At 48.8% G+C, this 26225-nt stretch overlaps 1 protein-coding gene and 1 pseudogene across 2 annotated transcripts in view; both read left to right on the top strand.

Moving 5' to 3' along the window:
- The first annotated feature begins 555 nt into the window (after positions 1-555).
- LOC134930086 (5S ribosomal RNA) lies at positions 556-674 on the top strand (annotated as a pseudogene).
- Positions 675-11498: 10824 nt separating this feature from the next.
- Positions 11499-26225, top strand: part of EIF3E (eukaryotic translation initiation factor 3 subunit E) — an 83112-nt gene continuing 68385 nt past the window's right edge. The window contains exons 1-5 of one of the 2 annotated variants that reach the window (XM_063924506.1): positions 11499-11679; positions 13558-13675; positions 14393-14510; positions 23346-23388; positions 23760-23864. In XM_063924506.1, the coding sequence (XP_063780576.1) occupies positions 11572-11679; positions 13558-13675; positions 14393-14510; positions 23346-23388; positions 23760-23864 (492 nt within the window). In that variant the 5' untranslated portion in view covers positions 11499-11571. The remainder of the gene's footprint in view (positions 11680-13557; positions 13676-14392; positions 14511-23345; positions 23389-23759; positions 23865-26225) is intronic. The other variant, XM_063924507.1, reaches the window with a different exon arrangement.

The raw sequence follows: 26225 nt of genomic DNA on the forward strand, positions 1-26225 counted from the left end.
TTGCACCCTTCTCGGCCGGGCACAAAAATCTAACTGGAGTCTGGAGGAGGGTCATAGGGGGAGGAGCCAGTGCACACCACCTGATCGGAAAGCTTTACTTTTTGTGCCCTGTCTCCTGCGGAGCCGCTATTCCCCATGGTCCTTTCAGGAACCCCAGCATCCACAAGGACGATAGAGAAAATCTGATAGTAGCAAATTGATGGTGATGTATGGGTCTAATCAATTTATTTGACTGCTAATTGTGTACAAATTGCTTTTTATCACACCTAGTACCTTTATCATAGGTACTATCAGCATCCTGCAATCAAGCAGCCCATTGTCTATCAACCAATCTCAAAAAAAATTTTTTACCTATCAGTATCGTTTCCTTTTCCTCACTTTATACTATCTTCAGGACTCTCACCACTGATTCAGGGGTAATTATCCCGGTCTAACGGTGGCAGCAGATCCCCTATTTTCCTCCTCCACCCATTCTCTTGTCTTTTCTTTTCTCTTATTTCTCCATTTTCGTGAACTCTCATCAGTGATTCTCGAGCCCTCGATATCTAATATTTTTTCTACTATCATACCACACTGGTAACGCCCGAATCCTTCCGATCTTGGAAGCTAAGCAGTGTAGGGCTGGGTCAGTACTCGAGTGGGAGACTCTCGTGGAATACTCAGTTTAGTAGAAATTCCTGGACGGTTTTGCTCAGCGTCTAACACTGACAGCAGATTCATCTTGCTCATTCCATCTTTAATCATCCCATCTGTCTCCTCATCATCGCTCATGAGAGAATAAAAACGCTTCAATTTTCAGGGTCTCCAGCTGTTATTATCGCACCCAGGCATTCCAGAACAATATTCAGTATTTACACTGTAATTAATTCGTTCTGTGTTCCCCCTTTCTTTTCCCCAACTCCCCCCCACCCCTACCTCCAATTTTTGACAGTAAACTCTACTATTTTATCAATTATTGTTAATAAAAGTTATATTTAAAAATTCATTTATAATCTTTACTTATTGTCTCTTCTGAGACCTCTTAAACATACAAGAGTGCACCCACAAAAGAGTCTTCTTCTCTCCCTTTTGTTGTATGTCTTACCACTGACTCAGGGTGCACCACCAAACTCAAGATAACATTAGAAAACTCAGATTTTCTCGTTGTATTATGTATTTTGGTTCTAACAATATCTATTAGATACCTTACCATTCTCCAGTGCGGTATACCCCCAATACATTCAATTAACAGTGGATACCGGAACCACGTTTCTCACCACCCAGGCTGACAAGACCTGAGTTATCCGCTTTGCAGCAGGATGACTGCTGTGATATTTCATCTTCCTCGCAAAGGACTGTTGGACAGTCAATTGCTTACTGGAAGTAGTACAAGTGGTCTTCCGACTTCCCCTCTGGGATGACGATCGACTCCCAGCAGCAACAACAGCAGCGCCAGCAGCAGTAGGCGTTACACTCAAGGATGCATCGGAGGAATCCCAGGCAGGAGAGGACTCGTCAGACTTGCCAGTGACATGGCCTGCAGGACTATTGGCTTTCCTGTGTAAGGTGGAAATTGACACTGAGGGAATTGGTGGTGTGGTTTGCAGGAGCTTGGTTACAAGAGGAAGGGATTTAGTGGTCAGTGGACTGCTTCCGCTGTCATCCAAAGTTTTTGAACTTGTCACTGACTTCTGATGAATGCGGACCAGGTAACGTATAAGGGAGGATGTTCCTAGGTGGTTAACGTCCTTACCCCTACTTATTACAGCTTGACAAAGGCAACACATGGCTTGACACCTGTTGTCCGCATTTGTGTTGAAATAATTCCACACCGAAGAGGTGATTTTTTTTGGTATTTTGACCAGGCATGTCAATGGCCATATTCATCCCACGGACAACAGGTGTCTCCCCGGGTGCCTGACTTAAACAAACCACCTCACCATCAGAATCCTCCTTGTCAATTTCCTCCCCAGCGCCAGCAACACCCATATCCTCATCCTGGTGTACTTCAACAGTGACATCTTCAATTTGACTATCAGGAACTGGACTGCGGGTGCTCCTTCCAGCACTTGCAGAGGGCGTGCAAATGGTGGAAGGCGCAAGTTCTTCCCGTCCAGTGTTGGGAAGGGCAGGCATCGCAACCGACACAATTGGACTCTCCTTGGGGATTTGTGATTTAGAAGAACACACAGTTCTTTGCTGTGCTTTTGCCAGCTTAAGTCTTTTCATTTTTCTAGCGAGAGGATGAGTGCTTCCATCCTCATGTGAATTTGAACCACTAGCCATGAACATAGGCCAGGGCCTCAGCTGTTCCTTGCCACTCCGTGTCGTAAATGGCATATTGGCAAGTTTACGCTTCTCATCAGACGCTTTCAATTTTGATTTTTGGGTCATTTTACTGAACTTTGGTTTTTTTGGATTTTACATGCTATCTACTATGACATTGGGCATCGGCCTTGGCAGACGACGTTGATGGCATTTCATCGTCTCGGCCATGACTAGTGGCAGCAGCTTCAGCACGAGGTGGAAGTGGATCTTGATCTTTCCCTATTTTAACCTTCACATTTTTGTTCTCCATTTTTTAATATGTGGAATTATATGCCAGTATCAATAGCAATGGCCTACTACTATATATACTGCGCACAACTGAAATGCACCACAGGTATGGATGGATAGTATACTTGACGACACAGAGGTAGGTAGAGCAGTGGCCTTCCGTACCGTACTGCTATATATACTGGTGGTCACTGTCAGCAAACTGCAAAACTAAAATGCACCACAGGTATAGAATCTAGATGGATAGTATACTTGACGACACAGAGGTAGGTAGAGCAGTGGCCTTCCGTACCGTACTGCTATATATACTGGTGGTCACTGTCAGCAAACTGCAAAACTAAAATGCACCACAGGTATAGAATCTAGATGGATAGTATACTTGACGACACAGAGGTAGGTAGAGCAGTGGCCTTCCGTACCGTACTGCTATATATACACTGGTGGTCACTGTCAGCAAACTGCAAAACTAAAATGCACCATAGGTATAGAATCTAGATGGATAGTATACTTGACGACACAGAGGTAGGTAGAGCAGTGGCCTTCCGTACCGTACTGCTATATATACTGGTGGTCACTGTCAACAAACTGCAAAACTAAAATGCACCACAGGTATAGAATCTAGATGGATAGTATACTTGACGACACAGAGGTAGGTAGAGCAGTGGCCTTCTGTACCGTACTGCTATATATACTGGTGGTCACTGTCAGCAAAACTCTGCACTGTACTCCTCCTATATAATACTGCTGGTCCCCAGTCCCCACAATAAAGCAGTGTGAGCACAGATATATGCAGCACACTGAGCACAGATATGGAGTGTTTTTCAGGCAGACAACGTATACTGGTGGTCACTGTCAACAAAACTCTGCACTGTACTCCTCCTATATAATATACTGGTGGTCCCCAGTCCCCACAATAAAGCAGTGTGAGCACAGATATATGCAGCACACTGAGCACAGATATGGAGTGTTTTTCAGGCAGACAACGTATACTGGTGGTCACTGTCAGCAAAACTCTGCACTGTACTCCTCCTATATAATACTGCTGGTCCCCAGTCCCCACAATAAAGCAGTGTGAGCACAGATATATGCAGCACACTGAGCACAGATATGGAGTGTATTTCAGGCAGACAACGTATACTGGTGGTCACTGTCAGCAAAACTCTGCACTGTACTCCTCCTATATAATATACTGGTGGTCCCCAGTCCCCACAATAAAGCAGTGTGAGCACAGATATATGCAGCACACTGAGCACAGATATGGAGTGTTTTTCAGGCAGACAACGTATACTGGTGGTCACTGTCAGCAAAACTCTGCACTGTACTCCTCCTATATAATACTGCTGGTCCCCAGTCCCCACAATAAAGCAGTGTGAGCACAGATATATGCAGCACACTGAGCACAGATATGGAGTATTTTTCAGGCAGACAACGTATACTGGTGTTCACTGTCAGCAAAACTCTGCACTGTACTCCTGCTATATAATACAGCTGCTCCCCAGTCCCCATAATTAAGCAGTGTGAGCACAGATATATGCAGCACACTGAGCACAGATATGGAGTGTTTTTCAGGCAGACAACGTATACTGGTGGTCACTGTCAGCAAAACTCTGCACTGTACTCCTCCTATATAATATACTGGTGGTCCCCAGTCCCCACAATAAAGCAGTGTGAGCACAGATATATGCAGCACACTGAGCACAGATATGGAGTGTTTTTCAGGCAGACAACGTATACTGGTGGTCACTGTCAGCAAAACTCTGCACTGTACTCCTCCTATATAATACTGCTGGTCCCCAGTCCCCACAATAAAGCAGTGTGAGCACAGATATATGCAGCACACTGAGCACAGATATGGAGTGTTTTTCAGGCAGACAACGTATACTGGTGGTCACTGTCAGCAAAACTCTGCACTGTACTCCTCCTGTATAATATACTGGTGGTCCCCAGTCCCCACAATAAAGCAGTGTGAGCACAGATATATGCAGCACACTGAGCACAGATATGGAGTGTTTTTCAGGCAGACAACGTATACTGGTGGTCACTGTCAGCAAAACTCTGCACTGTACTCCTCCTATATAATACTGCTGGTCCCCAGTCCCCACAATAAAGCAGTGTGAGCACAGATATATGCAGCACACTGAGCACAGATATGGAGTGTTTTTCAGGCAGACAACGTATACTGGTGGTCACTGTCAGCAAAACTCTGCACTGTACTCCTCCTATATAATATACTGGTGGTCTCCAGTCCCCACAATAAAGCAGTGTGAGCACAGATATATGCAGCACACTGAGCACAGATATGGAGTGTTCTTCAGGCAGACAACGTATACTGGTGGTCACTGTCAGCAAAACTCTGCACTGTACTCCTCCTATATAATACTGCTGCTCCCCAGTCCCCACAATTAAGCAATAAGCACAAATATTTGCATCAACATTAATACACGGAGAGGACGCCAGCCACGTCCTCTCCCTAACATTTCCAATGCACGAGTGAAAATGGCGGCGACGCGCGGCTGCTTATATAGAATCCGAATCTCGCAAGAATCCGACAGCGGGATGATGACGTTCGGGCGCGCTCAGGTTAACCGAGCCATACGGGAGAATCCGAGTATGCCTCGGACCCGTGTAAAAAGGGTGAAGTTCGGGGGGGTTCGGTTTCCGAGGAACCGAACCTGCTCATCACTAATATATATATATAAAACACACCCACCCCTATATATTTTCCCTCCCCTCTTTCCTCTTCTTACTCCCACTACTTTGGGAGTTACACGGAGGGTGAGGGAGGGACGCTGGGGGAGAGTTAGATGGAGGGTGAAGGCAGGGATGCTGAGGGGGAGTTAAAGGTAGGGTGAGGGCAGGGACGCTGGGGAGAGGGGGTAGTTAGGGGGAGGGTGAAGGCAGGGACGCTGGGGAGAGGGGGTAGTTAGGGGGAGGGTGAAGGCAGGGATGCTGGGGAGAAGGGGTAGTTAGGGGGAGGGGGAGGGCAGGGACGCTGGGGAGAGGGGGTGGTTAGGGGAAGGGTGAAGGCAGGGACGCTGGGGAGAGGGGGTAGTTAGGGGGAGGGTGAAGGTAGGGACACTGGGGAGAAGGGGTAGTTAGGGGGAGGGTGAAGGGAGGGACGCTGGGGAGAGGGGGTAGTTAGGGGGAGGGTGAAGGTAGGGACGCTGGGGAGAAGGGGTAGTTAGGGGGAGGGTGAAGGCAGGGACGCTGGGGAGAGGGGGTAGTTAGGGGGAGGGTGAAGGTAGGGACGCTGGGGAGAGGGGGTAGTTAGGGGGAGGGTGAAGGCAGGGACGCTGGGGAGAGGGGGTAGTTAGGGGGAGGGTGAAGGCAGGGACGCTGGGGAGAGTAGGTAGTTAAGGGGAGGGTGAAGGCAGGGACGCTGGGGGAAGTTAGGGGGAGGGTGAGGGCAGGGACACTGGGGAGAGGGGGTAGTTAGGGGGAGGGTGAAGGTAGGGATGCTGGGGAGAGGGGGTAGTTAGGGGGAGGGTGAAGGCAGGGACGCTGGGGAGAGGGGGTAGTTAGGGGGAGGGTGAAGGCAGGGACGCTGGGGAGAGTGGGTAGTTAAGGGAAGGGTGAAGGCAGGGACGCTGGGGGAAGTTAGGGGGAGGGTGAAGGCAAGGACGCTGGGGGAAGTTAGGGGGAGGGTGAAGGCAGGGACGCTGGGGAGAGGGGGTAGTTAGGGGGAGGGTGAACGTAGGGACGCTGGGGAGAAGGGGTAGTTAGGGGGAGGGTGAAGGCAGGGACGCTGGGGAGAGTGGGAAGTTAAGGGGAGGGTGAAGGCAGGGACGCTGGGGGTAGTTAGGGGGAGGGTGAAGGCAGGGACGCTGGGGGAAGTTAGGGGGAGGGTGAAGGCAGGGATGCTGGGGTAAGTTAGGGGGAGGGTGAAGGCAGGGACGCTGGGGAGAGGGGGTAGTTAGGGGGAGGGTGAAGGCAGGGACGCTGGGGGAAGTTAGGGGGAGGGTGAAGGCAGGGACGCTGGGGAAAGTTAGGGGGAGGGTGAAGGTAGGGACGCTGGGGGAAGTTAGGGGGAGGGTGAAGGCAGGGACGCTGGGGGAAGTTAGGGGGAGGGTGAAGGTAGGGACGCTGGGGGAAGTTAGGGGGAGGGTGAAGGCAGGGACGCTGGGGGGGGGGGGAGTTAGGGGGAAGGTGAAAGTAGGGACACTGTAGGAGAGTTAGAGGGAGGGTGAGGTCGTGTGAAGTAAGACATACAGTATTTCTCCTGACATATTCTTTCTGTAGTTCTGTAGTGTGTTCGTGTGTAACATAAAAAAATATAGATTATTAGAATAAAAGAATGCAGCTAAATCTAAGTGTGGGATGACAAACTTCATATGTAGAGTATATGCTATGCAACGAGTGTCCATGACTGTCACTTACAGTACATGATACTGGTTGAAGCAGTGCCTCCTCGCTTCTTCCGGGACAAGCAGCAGTTGGCGCTCTGATGCCTCCTCCCGGGCTCCGCTTCCCATGTGTGCTTCTTTAAATCCACGGGTAGCTGCGGCGTCACGTGATGATGTCACGCCAGGAGCAAAGCCTAACCCTCCCCCTGCAATGACTAACCGGGGAGGAGCGGAGCGCAATAACCAGGAGCATCTAGTCCTGGGACGGGACTCGGACCTGCTAGTTTAATCTGGGCGGGCGGCAACAGCGGATGCTAATTATATTTAAAAACGTATGCTATATGGGTAATGGGTGGTCCGCTGCACACTTGGACCACCCCTTTGTTTTGCCAGGCACAATCAATAAGGAGACAGAGGGGGAGAGGTCCTCTTTATGCTGCCGGCGCCGCTGCTGCATGTCAGTCATATCGCTATTACAGGCGTAGTCTGCGGCAACCGACAGTACTAACAGTGCACACAATAGCATAGCTCAGCAAGGTGACAGAGCGGGGAGAGCGCCTCTCCTGCCCGGCGCCTACCTGCTTTGTGGACCTTGCTGAGCGGGTAGCGCCGGGCCTGGTCATAATCTCAGTCATTTGCCAAGAGGAGGGGGGTTTCCAGGCAACCGGAATCTCCCCCTGCGTTTGCCTATGTCTCTACTGTTATCAGTGGCGGCTGCTGCCACTGGGCTGCAGATCACACCACATAGCGCAGGGGGCGCTGGCTAACACATAAACATACATGCAGAGATGTATGTAATATATGTGCTGGCTGCAGGTCCCCAGGATCGGCAGCGGTGTGTCCGTCACAGCCGCCGCTGCACCAAGGATGCAGCATCCGGCTTCATTGTCCTTCAAAGCCCGCCCACTGTGAAACCTAGCCAATGGGAGTCTGTGGACGGGCTTAGAAGTTGAGTAATGCCTAATGCTGAGTCCCGGATGCACAGCACTGCCATCCTGGGATAAACAAGCCAGCACATATCCTATATAATAAAAGGCTAACGCTGCTCCTCACCTCTATGGGGGGAATTCAAGTGTTTTGCGTGCCACTGCAACTAGGTAGCGTCCAACGGAGCAATTCAAGGGCTGCTCCGTTCGGGCGTGCACAGCCGCTGGCGCTGACATTACTGTTATCTTGTTCTGGCATTTTAACAGGCTGGTAACTAGTATTACATACATCTTAACATGTATATTTCTATATGTCAAGTGCCCCCCCCCCCCCCCCCCCCCATTTTGCACCTGTGCCCAAGGTCAAAGATAAAATGGCAGAGTAAAGTAAGTTGGCACGCCAACAGGTGGTGTTTCACTCCTGACCAGGGCCACCATCAGGGTAGTACAGCCGATGCTGATGTACCAGGCCCGGGTTCAGAGGGGGGCCCGCAGGTGTCTGTGACACAGTCTGGGACTGATTCAGAGGAGCACAAACTTCAATGTCTTGTGACAGCGGTTGTAGAGGCGATTAGTCGCAAAGGAAATGACAGGGAGCTGACGTTTGGGGGTGGTTAACAGGGGGCGGCTAGAGAAAGGCTGGTGTGTGGGGTCTGTTTTCTGGGTGTTTCAGTATTGCACTGGAAATTCGTTCGCAGCAGGAGAGGTTCAGGCGTCTTGGGTGAGACGCTCATTCTGAGACAGAAGGTTGACAGGGGTAAATGGCTGACATACATATGGCTGACACAGCTTTTTTTTTTTTTACTTTTTTCATACTGACCATCCACGTGGACTCCGATTGGGAATAGTAGCCTTTCCCGAAGCATTGTGAGCGATGCAAGGGGACGTGGTACACTAATTGCGGTACCATGTGCCGTGAAAAATCTTTGTGTCGACCATTTGTCATGTTGACCTTTTCCAGTGTTGACCTTTTCTCTCTGTCAACCTTTTCCTGTGTTGACTTTTTGACCATGTCGATTTTTCACATGTTGACCAATAGTGGTCAACCTGTTGACTGTCGACCTAATCAGTATCGACCCTGTGATCCACACCCATCATGGAGCATTTACTATGTACTGTACACACCAGCGGAATGTTCCTGACCAAAAAACCGGTCCAGTGGCTTAACCAGTAGTGTGGTTTACTGAGGACAGTACAGCCGTGCTCACTGTGGTAACACTGGTTGAGGCATGAAATGGAGTCTGTACTGGATCAGTGTCATAGCAGCTTACCAGCCGGTGACTGTACTTAAGGTGCGGGTAGCGCTGCAGGATGCTGGAACAGGATCTCTCTGGTGCTAAGAGGCAGCCATCTGCCTCACACTATTGTCACTCTACACAATACTGCGTGTGCAGTACTATCTCCGGCGGCCATCTTGGATAGGGAATGAAGAATCCCCAGAGGAACCATACTGGAGTATGCGCAGTAGTGCACTGCTATACTAGCACATGCAAGGCATCTGTTTGGGCTCAGAATACAGCTGAGCATGCGCACATATCCACACTGGACTTTCACAGCATTGGCACCCCTCCTAGAGTTGCCACCTCATGCATCATCGATTCCTGGAGATCCACCCCCCAAATCCCAACCCCTCAACACCAAGCAATGTTCATGTAAATAAATTATGTGATCCCTGTGATAAATTAATGGCTGCCACTGAACAGCAGATGTTGGATTTTAATATCCGCAGAGCTGTACATCATGCCCACCAGAGACATTGCAGGTGACCAGTCCCAAATCAGGGCAGAAATCCATCGATGGCAGAAACACTTTGCATTGGTAATAGACCATTGATGGTTGCAAAACCATAGATAGTTGATGGCCATCCCTAAGTGCACACACGGGAGTCCTCCTGTCACTGTGACAGGGCAGATACCAAAAAGAGTACGTGGCCTCTGTAAAGGGGTGTGACTTTCTGAAAATGCCGTCTCCATGAGTAACCCCTCCTATTTTCCGCCACTGTGGGGGGGCATGCCCAGGGCTTCGGGAGCCTCTCTCGCCCTTGAACAGATGCTCTTCACCTGCACACAGTATCGATTTACCGCTACTTTGTGGCTGACAGGGGGCCCTCCCAACCCCCATGCCCCATTGCTGAACATTGCGGCCTGGCAGTGCCTGCAAAACGGGACTCTCCTGCTAAAATCGGAACAGATGGGAGGTATGCTACAAGGGGGATCAATTAAACTCAGTTGGGGACTGCTTAATAATTATTGGTCCTGATAATTAAAACAACTTATCGACGTTTATTTCAGCAATAAGACATTATAGGGGGACATTTACTAAGCAGTGATAAGAGCGGAGAATTGAGCCAGTGGAGAAGCTTCTCCATCAACCAATCAGAAGCTCTGTATCATTTTATAGTATGCAAATTATAGTTGTTACTTCAGTGCTGATTGGTTGCTATGGGCAACTTCTCCACTGGCTCACTTCTCCGCTCTTATCACTGCTTAGTAAATGTCCCCCTAAGTATCACCAACATTTAACGAGACTCTCAGGCAGGGACGGGTGCTCCGATAGGAGCTTATCCCTGCGATGTGTAATAGTAAAGTGGTCGCTAATGTGATCGCTCTACTTCTGAGCAATGATAATTTTATTTATATAGCGCTTTTCTGCATTAGGACTCAAGATGCGTTTGCTGGTTCTGGGGCTGGCCATACTTGATTACTTTGCTGCCCCCCCCCCCTACAAGGAGGAGTCCGCGTTGTAGGCGCATGGGGCCATGGCAGGCGGCAAGATGGGCTGTCCAGGGGCGTGGCCAGGAGGCAAGGTGGGCTATCTGGTGTGGCCAGCAGGGTAGTGGGCAGTCCGGGGGCGTGGCATCACAATTGCGTCATCGTGGCTCCACTGCCCCCACGGGGCAGCGATTCAGCACGAATCGCATCATCGGATCCCCACTTGTTTACTGCTGTGGGCGGCTGAGGAGGGGGGTTGCGGAGGGGATGGCAGAGAAAGCGGGAGACTTGCCCACCTTTCCTGGCGGCCGGGAGGGTAGGGTGACCATATTATCCCTTTTACCTGGGACGCTCATGAATTACACAGGTTCTGTGGCTGATTAAAACCAGCTGAAATGTAGGCTTGAAGTCAGCCAGCCACAGAACCTGTGTAATCCATGAGCGTCTCAGGTAAAAGGGATAATATATCTGTAAAGCGCTGCGGAATATGTGTGCGCTATATAAATAACTGGTAATAAATAATAAATAATATGGTCACACTACGGGAGGGACACCCGATTTTCGGGAGTCTCCCGGCCATTCCGGGAGGGTAGGCAAGTAGGCCGCACTACAATGCAAGCGCGGTCAGTCTGCACACGGTGCATATGTCAGTTCCTATTGCTGGGGAGGGATCCCACAGATCCTCCCCCAGAAACTTTGGTGCTTTCCAGAGCTTGGTAAATCTCGCAATATAGCGGCCCCCATGTAGGAAACTAGTGAGTAGCTTTCACAATTGGAAACTGTAGCAAATACTGGAGATATCTGCTGTTGTTCCCCCTGGGGATGCTGAAATTTCGCGAGTATTTCCTCATAAAAATGACTTTAATGACTATGCACTCAGTCTGAGGGGAAAAGCTGGGCTCCGACAAAATGGCGCCAGTGCTGCGGACACGTGACGCGCCATTTGTCTTCCCTCTGCCGCGTGCTTCTCCCGTGTTCCCCTCTGTCTTCCGCCGCTTTGATATATCGGTGCCGGGTGTGTGAGCTCCTCCTTTCCTCCCCCGGCAACCGGCAGCCATGGCGGAGTACGACCTGACCACCCGCATCGCGCACTTTCTGGACCGGCACCTGGTCTTCCCGCTGCTGGAGTTCCTGTCCGTGAAGGAGGTGCGGGGCCCGGGCAGGGTGGGTCGCTGCGGCCTGGCGCGGCGCTGCACGTGGGGCAGCCGCATGTATGGTGCTGGGGGGTCCCCATAGGCCCTGCTGGGACGTGGGCCTGGGCAGTGCTGCTGCAGTAGCTCCATAGACTCCTTGTCTCAGCAAGGGACTGCTCTCCAGTCTGCTGTGGGACTACAAGTCCCAGCACTGCCTGCAAGCCAGCTGACCAGTCTTGGAAGGGGGTGGGGTACATGTCCGTATTATACTTGTACCCATTGTACACCCTTGCCCCGCTATATTGACCATATGCCAGCTCTGCGGGGTTTTCTTCGCCTGGCCTGTCTCTCAGTCGCTGTCCCATTGCAGTGGGACTACAAGTCCCAGCACTGCCTGCTAGCCATCTGACCAGTCTTGGGAGGGGGTGGGGTACATGTCAGTGTTATTCTTGCACCCACTGTATGCCCTTGCCTCGCTATACCGACCATATGCCAGCGCAGAGATGGGACCAGTCATCTGTGATCATATATACGTTGCTGTACGCGACACTATAGTCCCATTTAAAGCTCTACTACCGTCTCCTAAGAGAGCAGATTTGCCCCTTCCATTCCCCTCCGTCAACATCTGCGTTCTTCGTCCCTCGCCGTAACCTCGCCCTTCCTTCTCTGCCGCCGTTTACAGCTTGTCAGATTGCGTTACTGGTTGAGTCCCGGATGAACTGGCTTCACTTAGTAGACACCAGGGAAAACGTTGACATGCAGGCGATTGGTGCGACAATGTCGGCTGCACTATGCCGACAAGGTTAAAATGGCCGATTAAAGCATTGTGACTGTTTCGGCAGTGTAAGTGTTAATGCAGTACGTCTACAACTATACAACCAACTTCATAATAACGCTTCAAGTTGTGTATTAAACATTGTGCCACTGACCATGCCGCCGATCTTCTTGTCGACGCCGTCAAGGCATCCCGGGCCCCTGGTGTGGTGGGGTACATTTCAGCATTAAAGCTACAATATAGATTACAGATCTGCATTGCAAGTTTTAATGTTATCGTCTCCCATAAATGCTTGCCAGATGCACTTGTTCTGAATATTTTTGGGGTCAGTCCCATTAGATGTGATCTGGGGGTATTTGTATGGCGGCGGTGGTACCCTGCAATTTGCTTTGCATCATCACAGGGGCGCTAAGGAAAATGCTCAGTGTTAGTCTACTGTATCCAAGAGATGTGTAACTGCTCATCGCCCATACATTGCACTGGGGCGTGAGAGATTACGTTGGGTTTTAACAAAGTTCAGGAGGGAAACATTCTTCAAAGGAAGAGAAGTATTAGAACTCGAGGACATGCACTGAGACTGGAGGGGGGGGGGGAGGTTCAGGGGAAATTTAAGGAAAAATTATTCACAGAAAGGGTTGTGGATAAGTGGAATAGCCTCCCATCAGAGGTGGTAGAGGCTTAGACTGTAGAGCAATTTAAACATGCTTGGGATAGGCATATGAATATCCTTACAAAGAATTAAGGTTCAAAAAGGGTTGAGATTACCTAAAGGATAAAAAAAATGGGCAGACTAGATGGGCCAAGTGGTTCTTATCTGCCGTCAAATTCTATGTTTAATTGTTTTGACCCCTTGGCTTACAAGGCAAAACCATGCCTCGTGAATGATTGCCCCTTTAAAGAAACGTCTGTGTTAAGACAGCAACCCGCGCCTCTGGCCTCCTCGGACGCCATTACAGCTGGCCCCATGTGTGGTTTTCCAGCTCTTTAGGGCAGTATTGTCTTTTCCCCAGGGCGGTCCTTTTTAAATGCGCTTATTGGGTTGATTGACGACACGTTTGAATGTTTGCTGTTATCACGTGATTCCTCTGTTCACCGTGTGAGCGTTGCCTTCATGCTGTGGTCTTGTCTCTGCAGATTTACAATGAGAAGGAGCTCCTCCATGGGAAGCTGGACCTGCTCAGTGACACCAACATGGTGGACTTTGCCATGGATGTGTATAAAAACCTCTATCCTGACAAGGAGATCCCTCATGGTAATTATCTCTACGCTTCATCCTGATTCATTACATAGTGCTGCTACTGGAGGGTGTCAGAGGGTTATGGTCCCGCCAGGCCCCCTGGACTACTGCACAATGGCCAATATCTATTGATTGGAAATCGGTGGCTTTACAGTTGACTTAATTTGCCACCTGATGCAAAGCATGTGCCAGCATTCCATATTCACATCTGTCCTGTATATGTTATTTACCTAATCTCTTGTGATGAAGCCATACTTTGGAATCCGCTGCTCATGCTTTGGTCCTGAGCCACAATTTGCCCTGTCAGATGCCCATTTGTGGGTGCTAATAAGAGACAGCAAGAGCCCCTCCTCCCCTTATGCTGGCACACTCTGCTTTAGCTTGTATCTGTCGATTCCAGGTCTCATTAATATGTTATGGCAGTGATGGGGAACGTTGGCACTCCCGCTGTTGCTGAACTACACATCCCAGCATGCACTGCAACAGTTTTAGCATAGCCAAGGAGCAAAACTGTTGCAGGGCATGCTGGGATGTGTAGTTCAGCAACAGCTGGAGTGCCAAGGTTCTCCATCACTGCGTTAAGGTCACAAATGGGCATATAGCCATGTATTTGACCGTCTATACCCATACCCCTCCATTCACAGATGATGTTTGTATAGCCCAAACTGACCGCAGTGTGCTGATATGTACTGTTGTGTGTTGGTGGCGTGTAACGTGGGTCATTCTCTACAGCACTGCGGGAGAAGAGGACCACGGTGGTGGCACAACTGAAGCAACTCCAGGCAGAAACTGAACCCATAGTGAAGATGTTTGAAGATCCTGAGACGACCCGTCAGATGCAGTCTACCAGGTATGGATAGGCGACTTCATGGTTATTTGGGAATGTTTTGGAACATGATGGAAGTGAAATTGGACAGTGAGCAGTTGATCTCGTTAGGAATAAACGGGACTACCACTTCTCCTATAGCGTTCATGCAGCTCAGGCCACGCATACCGTGAGTGCAATGAATTTGTGCACTTGGCTTTGACATGTACCCATCGCTTACAGAGGGCACAGCTGTTCCGAGAGTGAAACCAATGTTAATTTTGCTTTCTATAGCAATATCTCCGAGCCCTGGGAATTTAAGGTGCTGCCCTCCAGCTGTTAAATAACACATCACCGTAATCCTTACCACCATTTTATTACTGGGGCATGCTAAATTTTGGCAGGGCATGCTGGGATGTGTAGTACCACAAAAACTGGAGCACTACTTGTTGATTATCCCTGCTGCACACTGAAACAGTATAGATAGGGGGCGATCCTATTAGTAGCCAATCATTGCGGCAGTGGCCTCACTTTTCGGAGGCCCAGATTCGCAAAAAAGTTCTCGCGGTCCCATAGGGCTCTGATCACTTTGGTGCGAATTCAGCCCCAAACCAGCCTGCGAAGGGTGCGAGTTCGGGTGCCATTGCCGGCGTTTAAACTCTGCGGCAACGGCACATTGCACTCTTCGCAGATAATAGGAACGACCCCCTAGATTTACCATACTGTCCCTTTAAACTGGGATACTCATGAATTACACGGGTTCTGTGGCGGATTAAAATCAAATGAAATGCAGGTGTGAAGTCAGCCAGCCAGCCACAGAACCTGTATAATTTTGAGTGTTTAAAGGGATTTTATGTTTAGCCTAGGTATACAGCTTATTGGTTGAGTAGAAGCGGTCTACAGCATGTCACTTGTTCCTAGCAAATGCATTGTCTGACCATTGGCTCAGCACACAGACTGGATTGTGGTGAACACTCATTGTAGGTATTTATCTGATTGGTTTATCCAGCCAGCAGACTGGATCACTGGATGAATTAGAATTGCAGTGATGTTTACCAAACTATTCCGTTTCAGTTTGGGGTACAATGCTGTGATATTTAAGATGGAATTTATGGGGTCTATTTACTAAGCTATGGGTGGAGATAAAGTATCAGCCAATCAGATCCCAACTGTCATGTTACAGGCTGTGTTTGAAAAATGAAAGTTAGGAGCCGATTGGCTGATACTTTATCTCCATCCAAGGCGACTTAGTGAATAGACCCCTATTATGTCCCTAGGTCTGCTGTCGGCTAGTCCTGGGAGCTTTGCTGCATGGGGTCATGGCTTCTGCTGTGACCAGGGCCCAGTGTGTATGGAGATTGCAGGGTGGTTTTCCTCCCAGAGTACAGTAACATACTGTTAGGGTGTTTAGACTGCGCTCCATTGGCAGAACTGATTTGAATGCTAAAAATGGTCTTTGTAAAGAGTGATGTAAATGAAAGTTAGAAAGTTTCTCTACTTATGTGTGTCCTGACAGGAGTGTGAGCGGAGTAATAACTCCCGTGCTACATGACGGATTCCTGTGTGCAACTTCCACTGTGCTACCTGGCCTGCCTCAAACGTTTTATCCTACAGCCTTCCACCTGCAGTACTGATCCTTGTAACTGCAGTCTATTGGTAGTAATTGCCTTTATGTCGTTAGTACTCGCCAGTGTGTCCTTTAATGAGGATGGGGAAATTGTTCCTTCTGTGTAATTATCTCCGAATGTTTGTTTCTTCAGTAACTTATTAAAGGTTATAGGAGATTCTGTCTGCCTTTCATGGCCCAAAGCCTGCAGCACTCAGCAACGTAATAACATGGGGTGTTCTGCACGTGGTGTATTATAGTTGCCTTTATCGTCTGTTGTTTAACCCCCTCTTAAGGGTCCCTGGCGTGTCCTTATTTATAATGCTTAGGGGGAAATTCAGTCGTTTTTTGCGCCGGATTGTGCCAACTATCAGAAATATTGGGAGCTTACGGCACTGACACCCATTGGCACAAACAATTGATTTGCTTTAGATGGGAGCTGCAGGCAAAACAATTAAATTTTCCCCATACCGCCATAACAATTGGAACGCCATAGGGGTTATTCAGAGTTGATCGCAGCAGCAAATTTGTTAGCAGTTGGGCAAAACCATGTGCACTGCAGGTGTGGCAGATCTAACGTGCAGAGAGTTAGATTTGGGTGAGTTATTTTGTTTCTGTGCAGGGTAAATACTGGCTGCTTTATTTTTACACTGCAATTTAGATTTCAGTTTGAACACACCCCACCCAAATCTAACTCTCTGCACATATTACATCTGCCCCCCCCCCTGCACTGCACATGGTTTTGACCATTAGCTAACAAATTTGCTGCTGCGAGCAACTCTGAATAACCCCCATAGTCTTAACCGGTGCATAATTACCAGTACTTGCCTGCGGGACTACTTTACACAAAATCACTCCGATTTCCCTTACCTCCTAAAGGATGCTGGGGACTCCATGGGGTATAGACGGGATCCGCAGGAGCTTGGGCACACTAAAAAGACTTAAGACTGGGTGTGAACTGGCTCCTCCTTCTATGCCCCTCCTCCAGACCTCAGTTAGACTTTGTGCCCAGGAGTGACTGGATGCACACTAGGGGAGAGCTCTACTGAGTTTCTCTAGAAAAGACTTTTGTTAGGTTTTTTTATTTTCAGGGAGCCCTGCTGGCTACAGGCTCCCTGCAGTGTGGGAGTGAGGGGAGAGAAGCAGGACCTACTTCTGTGAGTTTCAAGGCTCTGCTTCTCGGTTACTGGACACCATTAGCTCCAGCGGGTTCGATCACTTGGTGCGCCTAGCTGCTTGTTCCCGGAGCCACGCCGTCACCTCCCTCACAGAAGCCAGAAAAAAGAAGTCGGGTGAGTATGAGAAGATCTGAAGACTTCAGGACGGCAGAAGACTTCAGTAACGGAAGGTAAAGCACAGCGGTAACACTGTGCTCCATGCTCCCACACACATCACCAACGGTATTCACTGGGTGCAGGGCGCTGGGAGGGCGCCCTGGGCAGCATGTTACTGGAGCTTTTTTTTTGGGCGGCAGAAAGATTGTGGGTGCCTCAGCACCGTGTACGGACCCCCGCCGGCATTTTTACACTGTTTGAATTTGGCGGGCCGAAGCGATCTGGGAAGAGGGCGGAGCTTCGACCCGCAGCTCACCGGCGCCATTTTCCCTGCTCCACGCGGCTGAGGGATAGACGCTGGCGGGACCTCCACGCTTCTCCCAGTAACGGGGGGGGGGCATTTTCAAAGGCACTTCCGTCGCCTGACACGGCAGCTCTCAAAGATCCGGCGGATCGCAAGCTGGAGACGTCTCTGAAGTCCATCTTCGCTAATTCGGGTGCATTGCTCAGACCCGCTGTGGCGTCAGTATGGGTGAGTAGTGCTATTGCTAAATGGGCTGAGAATTTAGCTAATGATATGGATATGCTTGATAAAGATAATGTCCTTCTAACTCTTGGTTATATTAAGGACGCTGCAGATTACATAAAAGATGCGGCGAGGGACGTCTGTCTCTTGGGTTCAAGAACCAATGCCATCTCGATATCAGCCAGGAGGGCCCTGTGAATCCATCAATGGAATGCTGATGCCGACTCCAAGAGGGCTATGGAAGCGCTACCCTTCAAAGGTACTGTCTTGTTTGTGGACGGCTTGGCTGACCTGGTCTCAACCGCGACTGCGGGTAAGTCCTCGTTTCTTCCATATGTTCCCACACAACAGAAAAAGGCACCACATCAGCAAATGCAGTCCTTTCGTCACAATAGATACAGGCGTGGAAAAGGCTCGTCCTTCCTCGCTTCAAAAGGTAGAGGTAGAGGAAGGGGAAGGAAACATTCTGCAGGTTCGGGCGCCCAGGACCAAAAGTCCTCCCATGCTACTACCAAGTCCACCGCATGACGCTGGGGCTTCCCTGGGGGAGTCCGAACCGGTGGGGGGCCGTCTACGAATTTTCAGTCAGGTCTGGATTCAATCAGGCCTGGATCCTTGGGTACTAGAGATCGTGTCTCAGGGATACAAACTGGAGTTTCAGGTGATGCCCCCTCACCGGTTCTTCGTTTCGGCATTACCAGTAGTTCTTCCAGACAGGAAGGTGGTGCTAGCAGCGATTCAAAAACTGTGTCTACAGAGGGTCATTATTCCCGTTCCCTCGTCTCAGCGGGGGGAGGGGTTCTACTCCAGCCTTTTTGTTGTGCCGAAACCGGACGGTTCGGTCAGACCAATTCTAAATCTAAAATCCCTCAATCCATGCTTGAAAGTTTTCAAGTTCAAGATGGAATCCCTTCGAGCTGTGATCTCCAGCCTAGAAGGGGGGGATTTTATGGCGTCAGTCGACATAAAGGTTGCCTACTTACATGTCCCGATATATCCTCCGCATCAGGCTTTCCTCAGGTTTGCGATACAGGATTCTCATTACGAATTTCAGACGTTGCCGTTTGGGCTTTCCACGGCTCCGAGGATTTTCACCAAGGTCATGGCGGAAATGATGGTTTTTCTGCACAAACAAGGGGTTTCAATTATCCCGTACTTGGACGATCTCCTGATAAAGGCGAGGTCCAAGGAACGATTGCTGAAAAGTGTAGAGTTGTCTCTATCGGTTCTGCGACAACACGGATGGGTCCTCAATTTGCCGAAATCCCAGTTGATCCCAACCACTTGGCTTACTTTTTTGGGCATGATTCTGGACACGGAGTTACAGAAGGTATTCCTTCCAGAAGAAAAGGCTTTGGAATTGCAGACGATGGTCAGAGAACTTCTGAAGCCGACGAGTGTGTCGATCCATCATTGTACCCGGGTTCTGTGGAAGATGGTTGCGGCATACGAAGCCATTCCATACGGCAGATTTCACGCCCGCGTGTTTCAGTGGGACTTGCTGAGCAAATGGTCCGGGTCTCACCTACACATTCACCGGAAGATAAGTTTATCTCCCAGAGCCAGGATTTCTCTCCTGTGGTGGCTACAAGCTCATCACCTCCTGGGGGGACGCCGATTCGGTATCCAGGAGTGGGTACTTCTGACAACAGATGCAAGTCTCCGGGGTTGGGGCGCAGTCACCCAAGGAAGAAATTTCCAGGGAAAATGGTCGCTCCAGGAAGCCTGTCTCCACATAAATGTTCTAGAGTTAAGAGCCATTTACAACGGCCTACTCCAAGCAAGAAGTCTGCTTCAAGGTCGACCGGTCCTGGTACAGTCAGACAACATCACAGCGGTGGCCCATATAAACCAGCAAGGCGGAACGAGGAGCAGAGCGGCAATGGCGGAGGCCACAAAGATACTTCGCTGGGCGGAACAACACGTCAGCGCACTGTCAGCAGTTTTCCTACCGGGGGTGGACAACTGGGAAGCGGATTTCCTCAGCTGACACGACCTCCATCCGGGAGAGTGGGCTCTGCACCAAGAGGTATTTGCAGAAGTGACAAGACGCTGGGGAATTCCGTTGATAGACATGATGGCGTCTCGGCTCAACAAGAAGCTCCCGAGGTATTGTTCCAGGTCAAGGTACCCTCAAGCCACGGCGGTGGACGCCCTGTTGTCTCCGTGGGTTTTCCAGTCGGTGTATGTGTTCCCTCCTCTTCCTCTCATCCCAAAGGTGCTGGGGATCATTCGTCGAGCAAAGGTTCAGGCGATTCTCGTCGTTCCAGACTGGCCAAGAAGGGCCTGGTACCCGGATCTTCAGGACTTACTGGTGGAAGATCCTTGGCCGCTTCCTCTAAGAGAGGATCTGTTGTTACAGGGTCCATGCGTATTTCCGGACTTACCGCGGCTACGTTTGACGGCATGGAGGTTGAGCGCCAGATCTTAGCTCGTAAGGGTATTCCCAGGGAGGTCATTCCAACTCTCATTAAGGCTAGGAAAGAGGTTACGGCGAAACACTATCACCGTATCTGGAGGAAATACGTTTCCTGGTGTGAGGTTAAGAAGACTCCTGCGGAGGATTTTCACTTGGGTCGTTTTCTCCACTTTTTACAGGCGGGCGTAGATGCAGGCCTGAAATTGGGTTCCATCAAAGTGCAAATTTCGGCTTTGCCTATTTTCTTTCAAAAAGAGTTAGCTGCCCTCCCAGAGGTTCAGACTTTTGTGAAGGGTGTAATGCGTATCAATCCACCGTTTGTACCGCCTGTAGCGCCATGGGACCTTGATGTCGTCTTGCGGTTCCTCATGTCTTCCTGGTTTGAACCTTTGCGGAAGGTTGAATTAAAATTTCTCACTTGGAAGGTGGTTATGCTTTTGGCGCTGGCATCTGCCAGGCGAGTATCGGAATTGGCAGCTTTATCTCATAAGAGTCCGTACTTGATTTTTCATGCGGATAGGGCGGAATTGAGGACTCGTCAACAATTTCTACCAAAGGTGGGCTCGTCATTTCACATTAACCAACCTATTGTTCCGGTAGCTACGGAAGAAGTGGCGATTCCAAAATCTCTGGATGTTGTAAGAGCGTTAAAAATTTACGTTTCTAGGACAGCTGTTACTAGGAAAACTGAAGCGTTGTTTGTTTTGTATGCGGCCAACAAGGTTGGTCATCCCGCGTCAAAACAGACTATTGCACGCTGGATTTGTAGTACGATCCAGCAAGCTCATTCTTCGGTGGGGTTGCCGGTGCCGAAGTCGGTTAAAGCCCATTCTACCAGAAAGGTGGGCTCATCTTGGGCGGCTGCCCGAGGTGTTTCGGCACTACAGCTTTGCCGAGCGGCTACTTGGTCGGGTTCGAACACTTTTGCTAAATTCTATAAGTTCGATACCCTGGCCGGTGAAGACCTGGCGTTTGCTCAGTCGGTGCTGCAGAGTCGTCCGCACTCTCCCGCCCGTTCTGGAGCTTTGGTATAATCCCCATGGTCCTTTTGGAGTCCCCAGCATCCTCTAGGACGTAAGAGAAAATAGGATTTTGGTACTCGCCTTTAATCCTTTTCTCCTAGTCCTTAGAGGATGCTGGGCGCCCGTCCCAGTGCGGACTATTACTTGCATTATATAGTTACTTACTGGTTAAGTTAGTTTATACACGACTTGTGTATTGGTTTGTTGCAGCTGGTTGCTGGAGTTTTATGCATACTGTTATCTGTTTTGGCGTTATTCCGGTTGTACGGTATGTTTATGGTGTGGGCTGGTAATTTGGTAGCCCTTAGTTAAGACAAAAATCTTTCCTTGTAATGTCCGTCTCTCCTTGGCACAGTTCCTTTAACTGAGGTCTGGAGGAGGGGCATAGAGGGAGGAGCCAGTTCACACCCAGTCTTAAGTCTTTTTAGTGTGCCCAAGCTCCTGCGGATCCCGTCTATACCCCATGGTCCTTTTGGAGTCCCCAGCATCCTCTACTGACTAGGAGAAAAGGATTTAACGGTGAGTACCAAAATCCTATTTTCAAACTGCTCCTAAAAATGTTTCTCTATTATTTTTTTTAAAGCAAAAGAATCCCATCCAATGTTTGTTAGGATTGTACGTGTGTTTTGAAGGCTTCTGTTTCTAGAAGACCTGAACACAGCAGTTGTTACAATGACGCTAGTCCTTTAACTACATAAATTCCGCCCAGGGCATCGCATATTCTGAGCGCATATAAAACCAGCACAAATTGTCCTTTGCATTACGCCACATGTGTAGTGGCGTATGTATGTAAACGCTCGAATCACATGAGCAGGTGACCTAATTAGCCAAGTCCGACGGTTAGGTGTGTTAAGTTCCCGGATATCTACAGTATTGAGGGGCAGATTTATTAAGCTCGGTGACGTGATAAGGTGGAAGGTGATAAAGGACCAGCCAATCAGATCCTAACTTTATCACTTCACCGAGCTTAATAAATCTGCCCCTAAGTGTGGTATTAAGCCAGTCTATTAGGATGATCGTAGTAGCAAGTTAAGGGCATCACTACTAACCATTGCTGTAGTGCCATTGCTGGTAGCGGGTAAAGGGGGTAACAGCTGCGGGTTTGTGCTTACATAAAGTGGGTAATGTTGATCTTAAGGGGGAAAAAAAATGTTTTTGGATTATTTCCCTTTTAAACCATTGGGAAGCTGATTTATTTATCATAATGCGCAGTTGTATTACTGTACGTTGGAGTGCTGACTGTTCGGGTTGCGTTTAATGACATTAGGTGGTGTCGCTGCTTAAAGCCTGCCAGGGCGCTGTATTACGCAATGCAAGTCATCCTTCTCTGCCGCTGGCCATCTACAGCTCCCTGAAAGCTGGAAGTTGCTGGATCTTACCTTGTAAAGTCCACTAATGAGATTGCAGGCTTTTAGTGCGCACTAAAGCTAATTAGAGATGCCGGGAATTCCCAAATGGACAGACAGAAAGGAATTCATAAGCCGGCCGTGGATTCTGAGAAGGGCGATTAGATCACGTGACTGGATGGGCACAGTCCAGCGCTCCACTAGTGCTTCCTTGTAGTGACGACAAAGGCCGCCATGATGTGTGGACCCTCGCTACTGTGTGCAGAAACTATCTTATTGTGTTATTGGTGAGCCCCTCTTGGACAGAGGCAGGAAAAACAGCCAGTAATTTTACACGTGGAACAAACCGCGCTGCAGTGTGTGTGTGGGGGGGGATACATTTATTAAGTTTGCATGCAGGGTAAATATTGTCCGCTTCTGCATGCGATGATCATTCTTCCTATGATTGGGTGGTTATTGGTGTAGGCCCGGAAAGGTAGTAACGTTTTACCAGCTGCAATTCTGTCCTATTACAGTACAACCTCTTAGACTGACCAGGAAAGCTAGGATAGTTTCCTTGTGCTTATCTTCTCCATTACAGACCCATAACCTACGTGTTATCAGTGGTCTTACACGTGAGGCGTACTAGCATTTACTAACCTGAATGCCTAAGAGACAATAACCCTGACTGTGTGCTTCTCTCTGCAGGGATGGCCGGATGCTGTTTGAACACCTCGCAGAAAAACATGGGGTATGTAGAACTCCTTTTTGAATTGTCTGTCACTGTTTCACAAACCTAGGCTGCCAGTCCTTATAATGTATTCCGTAACCCAACATGACTGGACCTGTGGCGGCAATGGCGATTGCTAGGCTACACGCTATTTACACATAGTGCATGTTATGAAGTGTAATGTGTTTTTTTTTAATTTTTGCTTTGTTTTTCCAATCCAGCGTTTGTATATGTGCCTATATGTTCTGCGCTCCTGTCCTGCTTGTTTTTTTGGTATTGGCAGTACGTTCTTGTGCAGTGGTTTTGCTTAAGCACGACCGGTTGTTTTTAAGCATTTGTCTTTTTTGGATATACAGCTCTTACCAACTGCGTCCAATTTCCTCTCCTTGTAGTTCAGGCAGGAGTACCTGGACACGCTGTACCGATACGCCAAGTTCCAGTATGAGTGTGGCAACTATTCCGGAGCCGCTGAGTACCTGTACTTCTTCAGAGTTCTGGTGAGTCTGCGTCATTACCAGCTTTGTAAATGTGTGAAAGGAATGAGGTTGTTACGTTACCTTCCAGTGTGCGTAGTGTGTAAGGGGTTGTCCGTACACGGGGGAGGCTGCAGTGGTTGCTGTTTCACCATATTACAGTTTGTGTTGCAAGGGGTCAATGCAATGAGTGTGTTGTGTTATTGCGGGCTGCAGGTCTGACCTCTTTTAAAATGTTAACACTTTGCATTAAGGTGACTTGTCATATTTCTGTAAGTGTTTTGTGCACCGTATTAATGTACTAAACCCAAAACCAGGTTCTTGTGGTCGGAGAGCGTGGGAAAGATACTGCGTTTTGTAGGGACGCGTGTGTACACCAGCCTGGGGGATCAGGGTAATGCAAACTTCTGGCTGACTGTACACATTGCTTTTTCTCTGCGCTCTCTCTCATGATCAGAGGAAGCCTCCACACTGTGTACTAGAACAATACACCTAAATGTTATAGGCCCTACACACATGCCGAATTGTTTGAAAGATATGAACGATCTCGTTCATAAATGAACGAGAACTCGTTCATATCTTTCAGTGTGGAGGCTCCAGCGATGAACGATGCGCGGCCCAGCGCTTGTTCATCGCTGGTGCCCCGTCGGCTGTACATGCAGGCCTATATGGACGATCTCGTCCATATTTGCCTGTACTTCAATGGAGCCGCGTGACAGGGGGAGTGAAGAAACGTCACTCCCCCCGCCGCCGGGTCGCCCATCGGCCGTATCCGCCGTCGGGCAGCTCGGCATGTCTGTAGGGCCCTTTACACTTCTAAACTCCCCATCGTGTGGTCTAAAGCAGATTAGTTGAATAAAAGTTTCCTGTTGCGCGTATTCACAATTGCTCTGTGTATGTGTGCTAGAACCTGCTGTAAGCCTGTTTGTGTATACTGTCCGTTAGTCATGTACCGTAATATGATGGTTGTGTTACTTTACAAATGCAGTTTGTAAAGTGCAAATTCACTGCCCCCAACACACACACACCCCTCTTTCTTAAAGCACACTGACAGATAATGAATCCAATCCAAGAGTTGTAAACCATTTAAAAACTTTGGGAGTTATTCAATTAGCCTTGGTAATTTACTTAATTGATCCCTCGAGTGCTATCCAGTTGCCCCCAAATCCAGCAATCTGTTTTGTTTTTTTACCTGAAATAAAATGCCCCATTTTCACGTTTGCGGCCCTGAAAACGCACAGGTCCGGGAATTTATTGTGGATCGTGTGTTTTGTCCCAACAATCGAAAGTTTTATTTGGGCACAAAACGTGGGATAATTGAATTGGCCATAAAGTGCATATTTTTATTTTTGGGTGTAACTGAATATTCCCCTCTGTCGTTCTGTTGATTTCATGCAGTGCGCTTGATGTTAAGCAAAAACTTCTTTTTTTTTTTCTTTTTTTTGGGGGGGGGGGGGGGGGGGGGGTGTGTGACTGAGGTTTTACCAGGCCTTTCTAGTTTAATTCTCCAAGACATACATATATTTTTCTCTGTAAGCGTTGGGACTGAGGTTTCTGCTCTTATAAACTGCATTGGTTGAAGAAACGTTGCAAATCTGGGATCCATTTAGCTTCTGGTTGCTGCTGCTCCTATAGCTCGTGTAGCCCACCTGTGCTAAATCAGCAATTGTAATCTAGATCTCCAGCACGAAATTCAAATGCAGAAAAGCAGACTGGCAAATTGCAGGTAATCGGCAGTAATGTTCCATAGCGGCCCTGCCTCCTCTTATCAGCCACTTCCATCTGGCCTCTCCAGAATATTACTAGGGATTTAAGAGCGCAGGAGTCATTTACTTGGGAAATGTAAACAGCTTAAATGAGGTTAATAAAACCGGTGCCGTGGTTTCATTACAAGCCCCTGAAAAGAGCTGGTTATTCATATCATTTGTTAATGCTGGGAGTGAATTTTGAGAATGAAGATTTGATGTCTTGTTCGGGGCTCTGCACAGTAAATTTATTGTTGCTGGCCAGAGGGTGAAAGTGCCGTTCCCCTCGCAAATGGAAACTTAAGGTAACCCCTGTAAAATCCAGAAATTGAAACTATTCTACCATATCCTCTCCTGAAAGGTTAGTATGCGGAGCCAACTGTAATGACATGGAGCCGGCCCAAAGAGCTCGGATTAGGGCTTTTACTTTAGCATACAGCAAAATGTCGTAAACTGGCGGTGAGTGCGTAGATGGGAGATTTTATCTCCAGCAAATTGAATCAGAGGGCGCTCTCAACCACTTTAACTGGTTACCAACTAAAAATTGACCAAATGATTATTGCTTTACACAATTTATTAAAAGCAAATTATTGCCCAATCTAGACAGAGGTAACCCTCTTTCACAATTACACATCACAAT

The sequence above is a fragment of the Pseudophryne corroboree genome, chromosome 5, assembly GCF_028390025.1.
Source record: "Pseudophryne corroboree isolate aPseCor3 chromosome 5, aPseCor3.hap2, whole genome shotgun sequence".
NCBI lineage: Eukaryota > Metazoa > Chordata > Amphibia > Anura > Myobatrachidae > Pseudophryne > Pseudophryne corroboree.